Here is a 16,155-nt window from a genome sequence, read left to right as displayed (position 1 = left end):
ATTGCCTGGAGGGGGCTACTACTATCTATTGCGATAACCAAAACGCTCAATTAATTTGCTGTTAAAAACTTTGTCTCAACTAATCGTAACAAATACATACGGTGTTGATTTTGAATAAAATACAAATTATTGTCATTTCTGTCTATTATGATAATATTGGTATGGCTCAATTACGTATGGAAAAAAATATCGGCCAAATCGCCGCCGCGGCCTCGGCTCACACCTCCATCCGATGGTCCAAATTTTCGATGACGCTAAGGCTTAATTAAGGTTCTATGCCATTAATGTGCCGAATTACGAGTAGATGGTGGTAGCATAGGAATACCCAATTTGCATTGGATAGTTCAGGTGGAGAAGGACTTGGCTTCAATTGATGTGTCCAATTGGCGGCAATTAGCACGAGAAAGAAACGAGCGGCATGCTTTGTTATCGCGACAAGCAAACACAAGTAGAAACCACGTCGATTCTACCAATCGCTGCAAACTATACCTGATGATCGTGCACTTAAGGGGTTAGGGGTAGTCAGAATTTTCAAAAAATTGATTTTTTTTTTGCATTTTCTTAAAGTATAATGTTTTAAAAATATTGTGTAAAAATTTGAAGTGAATCCGACAAATACTTTTCAAGTTATTCAACAATTAACAAAGGGCGCTCGGCCGCTCCGGAGCCGATAGCAAAACTTTAAATGCGTTTTTCTCAAAACTATGTTTTTCAAACTGGTGAACACTGTAACTTAAAAACCGCTACGTAGATTTCAATAAAATTTATACAGCTTTTGAAAAACATAAAAAACTTGTGCCTGATCGAAGGATTTTTTTTTTTTCAAAAATTTCGATTTTTTTTTAACAATTAACTGTTGGTTTTTTTTCTAAAATCTGGAAAAAATTTTCTGAGGCCGTCATTTTGTTCATTTTGAAAAAAAAAAGCTTCGATCAGGCACAAGATTATCTATTAATAAAACTAATTTTTCTTGTCCGATTGGTTTTAGATGAATCTGCAAGGACTTGTGATGTTCACCGCAAGGGACTTCTGGAGAAACGGGCTTCACACAAACAGCGATAACTTTTGCAATTAATATATTAATTTTTTTTTTTGAAATTTTGGTGAAGTCAAGTTAAAACATGATGTTTTTATGCTATGTTTTTATTTTTGTTAAATAAATTAAGTAGCAAAAAAAAATTCGTGAAAATCATCATTTTTTCGGGCCTCTGACTACCCCTAACCCCTTAAATCAAAATAAAATTAGAATCGAATGAGCGAGATATGAAAGTTTTTCTTCACCGAAATACTATAGTAAATATGGCAGTCATTTATCTTCGAGTGCTTTAAATTCAATGCCAATAGTTGAAGGTGACAAATAAAGGGTGGTTTAGTTTTAAGGGGAGGTGTTGGTTTTAAATAAAATACAACTTTTTTAGGAAATGATTACCATTTCTCTTTATTATGATAATACTGGCATGGCTCAATTACGCGGCCTCAGCGGCACACCTCCATCCGATGGTCCAAATTTTCCATGACGCTGAGGCATAATTGAGGTTCTATGCCCTTAATGTGCCGAATTATCTCATTCTTTAGCTCTTGAATTGGTGCTGGCTTATCGACGTACACTTTTTCTTTCAAATAACCCCAAAGAAAGAAGTCTAACGGTGTCAAATCACATGATCTTGACGGCCAATTGACATCACCGCGACGTGAGATTATTCGGCCACCAAATTTTTCGCGCAAAAGAGTCATTGTTTCGTTAGCTGTGTGACAAGTGGCACCATTCTGTTGAAACCACATATCGTCCACATCCATATCTTCCAATTCGGGCCATAAAAAGTTCGTTATCATCTCACGATTGCGAACACTATTCACAGTAACTGCCTGCCCGGCCTCATTTTGGAAAAAATACGGCCCAATGATCCCGCCGGCCCATAAACCGCACCAAACAGTAACTCTTTGTGGGTGCATTGGTTTTTCGGCAATCACTCTTGGATTATCATTCGCCCAAATGGGGGAATTCTGCTTATTGACGAATCCACTGAGGCGAAAATGTGCCTCATTACTGAAGATGATTTTCTTCGAAAATTGGTCATTCACTGTTGCCATTTCCTGCCACCATCCTGACCACTGACGACGCTTGAAATGGTCAAGAGGCTTTAGTTCTGGAGTCAATTGCACCTTGTAAGCATGTATATGTAAGTATTTATGCATAATGTTCATCAACGACGAGCGTGAGAGGTGCAATTGTTGGGCACGATGACGAGTTGAGGTGGACGGCTCTTCAACCACACTATCGCGAACAGCAGCAATATTTTCTGCAGTACGAGATGTACGAGCATGCACTGGTGTTTACACATCTCCTACACACCCGGTTTGCTCAAACTTTAACACAATTTTTCCGATTGTACGCACATTTGGACGATTAAATTGACCGAAAAAATCACGAAGTGCGCGATATGCATTTTGATTTGAACGCCCGTTTTCATAATAAGCCAGAATAACTTTAACGCCTGAAATTGAAAAATGTTAAATGTAATGCAGAAAAAAACTTGACGTTTAGGTGTGGTTCACATTCAACATTTATTACAGAATTATACGCAGCAAACGAAATTGATATTGTACAGATTCTTCAGCCCTCATTTTGTTTAAAATATTTAACAAGAAAGGTCTAGAAAGGTTTTTATTGTCTCGTTGTCTTCAATCCAATACCATTGCGAATACATAGCTTTAGTGTGGGAATAATGTTCTTATTAGGGCTGTTAGCGGCTTTCTCCAAGTTCTGTTGGGTCCATTGTGGTTATATAGCATTATTTTTGTCTCATCATAAAAAAAAACATCATCCCAATATTCCATTATTTTTAGTCTGCCACTGGAGTGTTTTAACTATAACCGATTTTCGTTTTCTGCGCGATTTATAGTGTTCTACACTGCCTTCGTATTAACAGAAACTATTTCATCCATTTGTTGTTTTACCTTTATGGTTATTATAATATAATAAACCCATTGTATAACATATTTTCACTCGTACGATAAACCGGCATTATTGTAAAAACTTTTTCTTATTAATGCGATGTAATGAACTTTACGAATCACTACCTGGCGTACCAACTCTAAATGCAGCAGTAACCAAAAATATACAAAAAAAAAACATAGTATACCGTTAAGTTTATGGTATCTTTTTATGTTTCTTCGCGTTGTGAAACAATTTTGAGACAACCCAAAAAATGACGCATTTTGCTTTTTGTTGTTTTTGTATATTGCGTGTTCAATTTTTATTTAGGCATGAAATAGAAACCGTCAGCAAAGAGTTCTGCTACAAGAAAAGGAATTCAAAGAAATATGGCGTTATCTAATCTGCAAAGAAAATAATGACACTGTATAATAGTAAATTGTGAAAAGAATTATGAGACATACTGGACGCATTTTGAATTCGCATATTTTAAGCTTCCGGTGGGACTGGCTTTGGCAACGTTTGTCAACAAAACACAAGGTCACCCTATAAATTAGTGGATTTGATGTGGAGTATCAGTGTTTCTCACTTGAACAACTGCATTGTATATTTAGCAGACGGAAAAACACAGAAATGTCGTATATCCACAAGCACTCAAATAAGTAAATATAATTAAAGCGACGCTTTGAAAAATTTTCCCCATGAAATGAACAAGTTGCAATAAAAGTTATACAATAGGGGATTATTTTCATCTAGCTCGTTTAAATTAAATTATGCTTATTTTATTTGGAGACCTTATCATGCAGTCCATATAAATCGAGTGGAGAGGGTTCAAAAAATGTTTGAGCGGTTCGCACTACATTTACTCAATTTCTCAGCTCCGAAACCATCATACGAACCGCGCTGTCGTTTGATTAGTCTCCTTGAAGAAATTTTCGCCGTTGGAAGATTTTTCGCGTTGGCTTTAGTAGGACATTATATCATGCCAATGCGCCTCTCGTTAATTATCTCTCCTCTCTTTTGGATTTACCCTTTTCTAGTGCCAAACATGTATTTCCCTAATATTGGCGGCCCGCAAGGCAGCAGAAGACGTGTCTTATCGACGGTTGTAGACTCCGTAGCCTTATACGCTGCCCCGATATGGGCCGGAGCTAAAACATTCAGCATACAATACGCAACACAGGTACCGCCGAAGTGCAGAAAGGGTGGCTTGTGGCTACAGAACGGTCTCGAGAGACGCAATAGGCGTTATTGCGGAAACTACCAGCCGACATTCAGGCAAAGGAATTAGCCGTCTCTATGGTGGGCGACGGGCTAAGCCGTCATTAGAAAAAAAGCTGATGAGATACTGCATTCGATAGAAGAATGGCAAAGCAGATAGGATTCGTTAACTAACGAACGTTGGATTCATAGACTTATTTCAAATATTAGCCAATGGGTGACCAGGAAACACGGAGACGTTGACTACTATCTCACTCAAATACTGAGTGGCCACAGTGGTTTTTTCGAGTACCTCCATCGATTTAATCTGGACAATGCTTGAAGCACTTCTGGGTGCTCAGCTGTGCTACTCTCACTGACGAGGAAGAGTTACTGGCATCAGACTCGGATGATGCTAACAAAACGGTGGTGGAGATGAAGTCCAGTAACCATGATGTTAGGGGTTAATTAAAATGTTAAATTAATATTCACCACTCAAAGGTTGCGTCCGCCAACCTCATAATCCACCTGGCAAAAAGTGGACATCATATTGCCCTGATTCAAGAACCATGGGTAGCACATGGACTTGTGTGCGGACTAAGGACTCAAAAATATAAGCTCATGTATGCTCGCAACAAAGGTAATTCTAGAGCGTGCGTGCTAATAAGAAAATGGATAACTGCTTTCATGCTCTCTAATTACAGCGACACCGATCAATTGACCATTAACCTGGAGTCGGGAAATGAATGGATGTGGCTATCTTCTGGTTACCTCGCACATAATAATCAGGAGCTACCAAAATTAATATTCAAAGATCTGGTAGCACAGGCGCAGAAGCTTGACGTAAAGCTAATTATTAATGCGGATGTAAATGCGCATCACGTGATGTGGCGAAGCACTGATTTTAAAGCTAGAGCTTAGTGTCTCTTTGATTATCTGATAGGAACTAAACTACAGATTTGTAATAAAGGTAATAAATTTACTTTTGTCATAAGTAATAGACATGAAGTGTTAGACGCTACTTTTGCTTTTGACTCCGTTATTAACAGAATTAGGAGCTGGAAAGTTTTGGAAGAACATTCCTTCTCTGATCACAGATATATCTCGTTTGAGGTTAGTAAAAATCTAAAGAAACCTAAGCCTGGTGGAAATATCAGGAAAACATGTAGATTGTAGATTGTATCGGGGTTACCCTAGGAACATGCCCATCTGTTGTACCACAAAGCATAGAAGGACTAAGTGGTGGACGGTTGAACTAAGCAAGCTTCAAAAAACAAGCAGAAGCGCTTTTAATGAGGCAAAGAAAACACGTCTCGCAGAAGATTGGAAAGGCTATAAAGATGCTCTGAGAATCTATAAGAAGGAAATCAGAAATGCCCAAAGGCAATCTTCGAAATCCCTTTGCGAAGAGGTTGAGGTTGCAACTGAGACCTCCAGACTTCGTAAGATATTAGCGGGAAGTTCTCAAAATTAGGAACTGCTACAGAAAAGTGATGGTACTTTCACTACAACCAGTAAGAGTCTTTAGCACTTTTACTGAACACTCACTTTCCAGGCTGCTCAGACATTACTGGGCATGGCATGGAAGATACAGTAAACTGTCGTGAAGTCAGAATAGATGCTATATCTGAAGACCGACTCTTATAGCCGATTGAAAGTTTCAAACCTTTTAAATCACCGAGTCCTGATGGTATTTATCCAGTTGAGCCGCAGAAGGTCGCTGGATATCTAGCACACTGGCTACTAGCAATCTTCAAAGGTTGCTTTCATTACGTTCATCTACCTCTTAAGTGGAGACAAGTCAAAATTGTTTTCATTCCAAAAGCTGGTAGAAACTCACACGCCCACCCAAAAGACTTAAGACCAATATCTCTTTCTTCTTTCTTACTGAAAACTTTGGAGAGGTTGATAGAATTTCACTTAAGCCTAACTATAGATAGAAGGTGGGCTATAGTTCTCCAATAAGTCCGTAGACAAATTTCTTCTGAAGAAAAGCATTAGTTCGAGATAACGATCTGAGCAAAATGGCTTTATAGAACGATAGTAGAATGCGCAAAGCGATGCTGCACAAGAAAAATTTACCTCTATATTTATGGGCAGAAGCCTCTATACTGCTGCATATTTAAAAAAAAGAACGACATCGGACGTCATAGGAGGAATGACACCATATCAAAAATGGTTTGGAACGAAACCCTCAGCATCGCATATTCCGAAAAAACAGGGAATCAAGAGACAGAAAAATTGTATGAACAGTGTGATGATTGGTCATAACGACGCAAGCAAGACATAGAGAATTTACAAGCAATACGGAAGAAAGATTCTCATAAGAAGAGATGTAATCTTCAACGAATGCCATGACAGCGTACAAGAAGTAAAGGAACCAAAACGTGTTGAACATGAAATAAAACCAACCGAAAATGAGTGTGAACAAAGAATTTACAAAAATCCAAGACTTTCAATTCCTCGAAGTCCATATCAATGAACATTAATGATGTAGAGAATAGTGTGAATTGTCCAAAATTAAGTCTTAAACAGGGAAGTTCTTAACAGAGCTGGTTACAGTGAATTATCCTAAGTACATTGGCTCTGCACAGTTTTTTGCGTCTGTATGAAATCAAATTGGCTAATAGCCGATGGCATTTTACAAGGCATTTGAATGTGCATTTCTAAATGGTATAATACTTTGAAATCTACAATAAATAAAGGAAAACTAAAGGAAAAGGACAACTAACAATTTAACACATTGTGGTCAGGCGTTTTGTGCCAGTGCATTACGGCTGGAGCGGGTAATTTATTGAAAAATGTGCGCGAATTTTATTGTTATTAAAAATCAGTATAAATTTAAAAAGGCTCAGATTTCTTTTTTTAACTTTTGTTTTCTTATCTTAGAATGTATTCTCTATCGTTATTATAATATATATAGCTACTTTCTGTATACTGTGAATTACGCCACTTAACTAAAACTGAAATAAGTTGTTTTGAAATTAATTGCTTTTAAATTTGCTCGTATGATGTTTACTGTTAAACACAATTTACCGTTATTATTTTGATTTGTATATGTTTGTACATTGTAATACTAGGTATGAGAAAGGGTAACAACAAACATTAATAACCCGTATATCTTTATTTCCCTTATTCTACCACCCATCTATAAAAACGTATAACTACGTGATCCGCGCTCTACCCACAGTTTGCGAAAAACGTATTTTTACGTGTCCCGCACACAATGTGTTAATTGCATTTTTAATTCGTATAGACAGACATACCATATGTACTCAAGCAACCATGACCTACCTCCAGAGTTCGTAAATACTTATCATTGATGAGTAAAATATACCTCATTCAGCTGATAAAAACTCAACTCAATGCATTTTGTTTTAAGTTTTTCATTTCTGCTTAAAACCAAACAAGAGAGCATCAGTTATTTTTTGAAAGAGCGAAAAAATCATTTATTAACATTCCTCTTTCGACATTCTTTTAACATGCGCTCTTTGAAAGCATCAACCGAATTGAGTGTTCGCTAGCTTATTTTCTCCTCTCAGATTATTTAAAAATGATAAACTCTCTTCAACAGTAGCAATCATTTTGTATGCTTAGTGAGTTTTCTTTGAAAGCATCATTTTTTATCACTCTTTTATATTGACACATTTTCCTATTTGAATTTCTATCGCCATTTGTTTTTATTAAAGCATTTTTGTGGCTAGTTTGCGTTTGCAAGTGTTTCGCGTGTGTAAAAAGTGTAAAAAATGGGCTGATTTTCTAACATAGATAAAAGCAAAATCTTAATAATTTGCTGTTTATCAAATTGAATGAAAGTTTATTCAAAAGTACAGATTTTGACGAACAGAACGATGATCAGTCTTAAATAATATATTTAATCGACTTTCATTAAATTCAATGAACCTCAACTTTAATGAATTTTCTTTTACTTTCTTTCTTTGAAATTCTTTGAAATTTTTATTTTCATATAAGTTTTATTTATTATTTATATTTAAAAAAAATAAATGAAATAAACTTCACTATTCTCGCAAATGTATTGCTTTCATTAAATAAAGCAGAAATTGGTTAGGGTATGCTCGAAATGCATATTTATAATTGAGCAATGCAAAAAGGGACAATATTGAATATCAAATTACTTATCATTGATAAATTCATATAAACTTGAGCTCAAATAAAGAGCGCATCATTTACAAAACTCGGGGGATGAAAACAAAGCGAATGCTCACAGAACGACCAGCACTCTTTGTATACAAACACATGAGTAATAAAAGTGTTTGAGGAGTTTATGCAAAATAGATCCTCTCAATGATTTACTCAGAGAATATTTTGTATGAGTTGTATTGCTTTTGGTGATAGCTTGAAAGAGTAGGAGCGAATTTTGAGCGCTCTACGCACTCTGCCTACCTCACGAGGCATCGCCTTATCATATCTGCATACAATATTTAGGGAGTAAATACCCAAATGTTCGAATTTCTGCCTAACAGTTGTTAAAACAATTCTTTTTTGCATATGCACATACATATGTATGAGTGTATGCACAATTAATGCCCGCCTATATAAGTACATATTTGCATTCTGAACTCCCAGCAAAACAATGCTTATTAGTATACACATATGTATGCGAGTACATATATCCGCAATCACTTTATTTATCTAAATGTGCATGTCGTCCAAATTTAATATTCTATGCCTATGGGCTACAAGAACAAAATACATTCATAGGCGCAGCCGTAACGGCTATGATTTTTGTTGCCATGGCACTGAACAGTTTCAAATATTATACAACACAACAAAAACAAATTCATTGATAAGTTCGAACTCATATATCTAGAAGCAAAATACTTTCATTCATAAAACTAGCCGCCTATATACCAATTTTTCTCAACGATGACAAAAATTTACATATAAGATTGAAGAAATCAAATCAAAATAGTCAATACTGGAATATTTATTATAGAAATATTTTCCAATATTTGGTGAATCGTGAATTTTTGTCATGTCGAAAATTAGAAATTTACAATGAAACTAGAGTGCGGCTTATTTGGAGGTTACTGTACATACATTCAGCCTTCGGATGAAGCTAAAAATGCCAAATATTTAATATTGAAGCTTATGTGAGCTGTGCAGCGCTGTTCATAACAACTGGGACGAAAACCGCAAATTGTTAAACTAATATTTTTCAATCAATATATATTTTTCATTTCTAAAATTTCTTACATACTATTACTCTTGAATATTAAAATTCATATATCGAATAATAATGTACTACTTCATTGTAAAGACCAAAAAAGTTGTTTAAGTAAATAATTCATAATTCATCATTTTTGGCACAATGCTGTGGCTGTGAATGTGCGCTGGATTGCTTGAAAATGTGTAGCGAATCGTATTTTTTTAAGCGACGCAATGTGGGCCCTATTCTCCGTTGCGATACTAATGCCCAGCATATAATCTGGGGCAACAGCAAATGCAATGAAGGGGGCTCACAGCTTTTTGAGTTTATTGCTTCCTCTTGCCTAAACATACACAAAAAAGGCACAGTGCCTAGGTTGTAACTGCTAGATGGCCGGAGGTGATTGATCTCACCCTATCAAATTCAAAACTTGAGTGGTCAGTCAAGAACTGGAGAGTCCTTGCCGAACATTCGTGCTCAGATCACAGGTATACTGAGTTTCAGTGAGGTGAAGAGGCACAAATACCATTGCCCTCTAAAAACCCTAGAAAAACAGACCGGCAGACCGGACGTGACACCACCAAGACTTCGAAAAGAACAGGGAATTGAGGCGGCTGTTGAGAAACTCAACACTGCCTTAACCGATTGTTTTGAGTCAACTCGTCCAATTCGAGCTCTCCTCTACCTGACTTCCCTTCCTTGATTGAATCGGGAACTCCAGGTGTTGAAGCGTGAGTCGAGAAAAATTCTAAACCTCAAGGCTAATCTTACTGAGGACTGGAATCGAAAAGAGCTTCTTATAGGGAATTCTGCACCGGTATTGAATCTCTGAGTTACATGGCGAAATTGGTTAGGATCTTGAGAAGGGATCAGATTTGCTACACCCTCTCGGCATGACTGCTACGTTGCCTGATCTGTGGTGAATGAGGCTGCCGTTCAATTTGCCATAAAATCTTTTGGCGGTTACAAGTCGCCCGGACCAGATGACATATATCCTCACATGCTGAAGGAAGGCAAAGAGTCCGCGTCTGCAGCCTTGAAGAAAATCTTTACTCCATGCCTGGCACTGGCTTATATACCACGCTTTTGGAGAATGGTGAGGGTCGCCTTCATCTCTAAGGTTGGAAGAGATGACTACACCAACCCCAAAAGCTTTAGACCCATCAGCATGACTTGATAATGCCACTTTTAATAGTATGTGCAGCTCTGCCACTAGGCACGGCGTAGACTGGGTGCTAGTGAATTGGATTCGTTCTATTGTGGCCCAAAGAATCGTCTCAGTGCGAGCAGAGGAAGATTTGCCGGTGTAAACCGGGGTTAATAGAGGCTGCCCCCTAGGCGGTGTGCTGCCTCCATTGCTCTGGTGCATGGTGATCAATCCTCTACTCACCTTCTTAAAATGATGCGGGTCTACGCACAAGCATATGCGGACGATGTTGCCTGTTTGGTGAAAGGTCCTTATGAATATCTATAGAAAAGTGCAGAAAGCTCTAGATATGATTGACATTTAGCGCTGTGCGAATGGGCTATCGGCAAACTCTACCAAGACTAGTATTGTCCTCTTTACCAGAAGGATGATGGACTCGTTCTGCCTAAGCTAAAAGAAGCCACTGTACAGATTTCCAAAGAAATCAAATATCTTGGAATAATCCTCGATAATAAACTTCTTTGGAAGTTACATGTTGAAACAAAGACATCCTAAGCACTGACAATCTACTAGATCGGTCATAACAGAGAAGGGACTGTAAGCAGCTGGTTTGACTGATGACAGACCACTTTCTATGGGTGGAGCACATGGGAAAGGTAAGCATCTCACACAGTGCACTCTGCCCAGCATGTGGAGAGGAGGAAGAGACGGTGGGCAACTTTCTGTGCGTCTGCCCGGCCTTCGCTCGAATCAGGCTTGAGGTCTTTGGCACTGATTTGTTAAAAAGCAACCACCTTGGCTCCTTGGCACCAAAAGATCTACTCAGATTTCTTCGGAGGTCGGGTAGATTTAAACAAAATTAAAATGGAACCTGAGTGCAGTACAATGGACTTAATTGTGTCTGGTCTGAATGCTGTACTTGCAAGTGTGTCCCGACAAAAAATAAAAAAAAACATGTATACCATTAAATACGACCTTGATCAAAAAGTTCCCTAAAAATCAAAATACAGGTTTATTACACAAAAGCGATATTATCGCCTTCAAAGTACTCCCGATTAACTGCAACGCACTTATGACAGCTTTTAATCCAGCTCTCAAAACATTTCTGGAACTCTATTTTCGGTGTAGCCGTCAGAGATGTCTTGCGGCTGTCAAAACCCGTTCCCCGTAGTAGTTTATTAACTCGATCAAACAGAAAACACTCGCAGAGAGCCATATGATATCAGGTGGATGCAACAGCTGTTGAATGGTATTCGTTTCGCTTTTGGTAAAAATAATGATGTCACCCTTTCTGTTTGGCGAGTTGCTTTAAGTAAACGTCTCATAGATCCCAAATAATAATCTTTATTAACTATCTCACCATTTGGCAAAAAATCATGGTGTACAATACCGCTGTAGGCCATAAAAACCGAGAGCATCTCCCTTTTTTTTTGACTGAAAACGAGGTGGTTTTGTGGGCTTGGCTCATTCGGAGCTCTCCATTTACTCGCCTGAAATCTGGATGACGTCTTGTACTCATAAACCCACGTAGCCTCTCCAATAATAATGCGTTTGATGAATATTAGGTCGGATTGAGCCTTGGAAATCATGCCTTAGGTGATAGCAACTCGGCCATTTTTTGCATGAAATTCAGTTGCTTTGGGATTAAATGTTCAACAATACGGCGCAAGCCCTAACCATTAATTACAAGTCTTCTGTCAGCTCCCTGATAGTTAATTTGCGGTTATTCATAAACTTTCTTTCACTTTATTGATGTTTTCATCAGTTTGCGATGTCAACGGCCTGCCACTACGTTTGTCATCCTCGATTGACTATCGATCTCTTCTGGAGCGTTTAAACCCCTCGCAGACGGTAGTTTTCTTTAGAGTATCATTACCGAAAGTATCATTGTATTCAAATGTGTAAGAACAACCAATCTCGAGAGTTCAACTGAAAAATTGGGTTCATTTTATCGAATAAACTACTGCAATGAAAGACGTTTGAATTAAATACCGTTCCATAATTAACTGCAAGGTGTATATTTTCAAATAGGAAAAGCCCACACCTGCAGAATACTCATTCGTTTTTTACTTAAAGCTATTTCAACGAAAACGTTAAAGCTAACGTGAATGTTACATGGGTCACTCTTTATATGGTATACATATATGCAAATATTGGCTTGGGGAAAAATAATGTCGTATTTGTGATCGAAATTTGACGCTTTATTTAACGTACTTAGAATTATCCGATTGAAGTCAAATATGCCCCGTTTTGTTCGCAAACTTGTTGCCATTTAGAAGGCAACTTCATTATCCTCCCCTTGCAAAACCCCCAGTTCTTATTGGCAAAAAACTGAGACAACCAGTTTTCGCAAGCCTCTTTTGAGGCCAACTTGGTATTCCCAAGGGCGTTTTGCATGGACCGGAAGAGATGATAGTCACTTGGTGCCAGGACCGGACTATATGGTGGGTGCGATAGGACATCCCATTCGAGCTCCTGTAGCTTCTGGCGGGTCATCAAAGATGTGTGAGGACGAGCGTTGTCCTGGTGGAACACAACACCATTCCTATTGACTAATTCTGGCCGCTTCTGGTCAATCGCCTGCTTCAAACGGTCAAGTTGCTCACAGTAGAGGACCGAATTAAGGGTCTGGCCATAGTTGAGCAAGTCATAGAGGATAATTCCCTTCCAATCCCACCAAACACACAGCAAAACCTTCCTGGCGGTCAATGCGGGCATGGCGATGGTTTGGGCCGGCTCGCCGCTTCTCGACGACGATCTTTTTCGCTTGGCGTTGTCGTACGTGATCCACTTTTCATCGCCAGTCACCATCCGCTTTAAAAATGGGTAAAGTTCGTTCCGTTTTAGCAGAGAATCGCAAGCGTTGATTTGGTCCAAGATATTTTTTTGCGTCAACACGTGTGGCACCCAAACATCCAGCTACGGGGTGCATCTTCGACATCTACTATACCAGAACGAAATCGATCAAACCAACTCTGTGCTGTGCGAATCGTTACAGTATCAGGCCCATAAACTTCACAAATTTTTGCCGCCGCCTTCGTTGGATTTTTACCTCTAAAGTAGTAAAAACGTGAAATATGACGAATTTCTTGCTTGGTGGACTCCATCTTTGACGTGCTATAACTTAAGACTGAAACGTACGATCACAACACTGTCAAAGAGACACTTGTAGTACAGATTGTCGTCTTCAAGTCAAGTCGCCGTTTAGTGTGACCCGATGCAATAAGTACAACGCAAGATATGTTTAAATGTCGCGCTCAATTGAAAAAATACGACATTACTTTCCCCAACCCAATATATGAGTATACTTACATATCTTAGCACTGTAAGCAGGGGTCAAATAATCACAGCAGTGAACGTGCCACCCGCCCCTGAAAAATGCATATTTGACATATGTTAGCGAGTGCTGAACGTACTCGTTTGATCAAACTGTCTTCAAACACTGGCAGCCACCAATAAACGATCGAATTAAAAAAAATGTAAGCACATTGTAAAAATATGTAATTGAATATTGTTTTGCAATCAATTTATTATAGGACGAATTTTAATAGACTCAACCCCATTCGTTTCCATTTCTTTCAGAACGTAGAAATAGTCGCTGCCCACTGTTAGCCAAAAGTAAAAGTGTGACGGCCAATTGTGACACTGGAAGCACCGCTTTGGCGTCTGATTTCGTTAAATTTATTTCTTGTAGTTAGAACAAATTCAAAGGCCAGGCGGAATCGTATAAGGAATCAGCAAGGAAAAGTTTTTAACATTTACAAATTGACGTTGGGTTAGGGAGTGCCACATAATTGCTCTTTTTTTCTTAACTACATTCGCACTATTTTTTCGTCTCCATCACTTTCACTAAAACTCATATGTATATTAAAACAAAGTCGGATCTACACTTATATTATATTTTATTTGTATTTACAGATTTGACAATTCCACGTCTATTGTGACCTAAGAATACGGTCCAAAGCATTGTGGAACTTGAAAACTATTGTGAACTGAAAATATGATAAGTTACGATTAGTTGGTTTCATGCGATTGATTCAGCTTATACGATTGGCGTATCACGTAATTTTCTTTTGCATGGTTGTTGATCGGTGCACGGATATGATACCCCTGATTTATAGACGAGTCGATGCGGATTTAACACTAAACCTACCGGTATTTTATGTATTCCTATTTCTACCAATGTGGGTCAAATGACCCGTCTTTAAAGTATTATGTATATTATTAAGATCACATATATTTCTCGGTAAAACAATTAGCAATAGAAGAGTAAATCTTGAAAAATACATTCGATGTATTTTTTAATAAAAGTCGTGAAGGCAAACGACGATTTAATAATGTTATTTCTAAGAACTTCTGACAAAAAGTTTAAAATGGGTCATTTGACCCGTCCATGGTAGGTTTAGTGTTAAAGGTAACAATAATCGAGGCAACAGGATATTGTTTTAAAGAAAATTGTTTTAAATTTAGGTCCTGATTTAAGTATTCAGGAACACACTAATCAATCAACCAACGAATCACGAAATAAAAATTTTGATGGCAAAAATGTAGATTTTTAAATGTAGATTTAGTTAATCGTCTTATGATAATTTCATGATATAAATATACTTACTCTTATTGGGTAAGGGAGGCAATGCTCTAGACTGGAATTTTTTGTGCTTATCTACGGTGTTTCTACGATCCCGATTACCAGCAATTATTTCCGTGCCCGACGAGCTCGTTTGACATTGCGGTTGGGTTCGACGAATACGAAATATATTACAGAACTTTTGTTTCAAATTGAGCGAAAATTGCGTTTTTTTCTCGTTTCGTATGACTTGAGACGATAAGTCTGCTTCATCAACCTTTATTATTCGATTTTGGGTAATGCTATAGTTATTAGCCAAAACAATGTTATTTATGTTGTTGTTGTTAAGTTTGTCATTATTTTCATTATTTAAATTTCTAGCACTTAGCTTGCAATCTGCAGCAACATTTTCTCCGATAGAACAAAGCTTGTTTCGTAAACGTGGAGATGATTCACTCCATATTGTTTCATTAGATCGTTTAATTGAGTCATTTTTTACCGATTCATTGTTTGTATCTGATCGATTGTTTGTACTAGAGTAAAGAGTTTGGTAATATTTTTTTACTTCATTCAAAGTCATATGTAGCCGTTCCTGGGGCACGCTCAAATTAAACAGTGTATGACCATCACCATGAGTATCATAATTCACCGTCGCACTTAAAATATCTGGCTTTTTATTCATGGATTTAAAAGCAGTTGAGCCAAACTGATAATTATCACACTTCACATCGCTTTCACAATTGTCTCCATTCCGTTTTTTTCGTTTATTTCTATTATTTTTACGACTTAGTTTAGAATGTTTGCAATAATCTTCCTCAGTTAAAATTAAATTATTTAATTTCTTATAATCTTTACATCTATCTTCTTTGTACTCAACTCTGTTATTTTTATCTGTTTTCACCATATCTATTGGTAGAGCATATATATCTGAATCTATAGGCACGTTATAAAAATCAGATATTTCCCGAGTTAGTAATGCATCATGGGACATTGCCTGAGTAATGAATATGGAATCGTCCGGTTTATTTGCAGATGATGTGCTTAGTGAATTATGTGAACTAGAGAGACGACTGTTCAGAGAATTCCGGGAATTTGGCCGATTTGCGCATCCACTGGGCCCTGAAACATTGGAAGTA

The 16,155-nt window shown here is 37.7% G+C and overlaps 1 protein-coding gene across 6 annotated transcripts in view; it reads right to left on the bottom strand.

Moving 5' to 3' along the window:
• The window catches only part of LOC129237134 (probable cyclin-dependent serine/threonine-protein kinase DDB_G0292550), a 73,236-nt gene that overhangs the window by 31,588 nt on the left and 25,493 nt on the right, over nucleotides 1–16,155 (bottom strand). For all 6 annotated transcript variants that reach the window (XR_008581745.1, XR_008581744.1, XM_054871614.1 and 3 more), the window contains exon 4: nucleotides 15,065–16,138. Coding sequence is in view for 4 of the 6 variants with exons in the window: in XM_054871614.1 (XP_054727589.1) it covers nucleotides 15,065–16,138 (1,074 nt within the window). In the remaining 2 variants the exon portion in view is untranslated. The remainder of the gene's footprint in view (nucleotides 1–15,064; nucleotides 16,139–16,155) is intronic.

Source organism: Anastrepha obliqua, chromosome 2 (genome assembly GCF_027943255.1).
Source record: "Anastrepha obliqua isolate idAnaObli1 chromosome 2, idAnaObli1_1.0, whole genome shotgun sequence".
Taxonomy (NCBI): domain Eukaryota; kingdom Metazoa; phylum Arthropoda; class Insecta; order Diptera; family Tephritidae; genus Anastrepha; species Anastrepha obliqua.
This window is presented reverse-complemented; position numbering and strand designations above follow the sequence as displayed.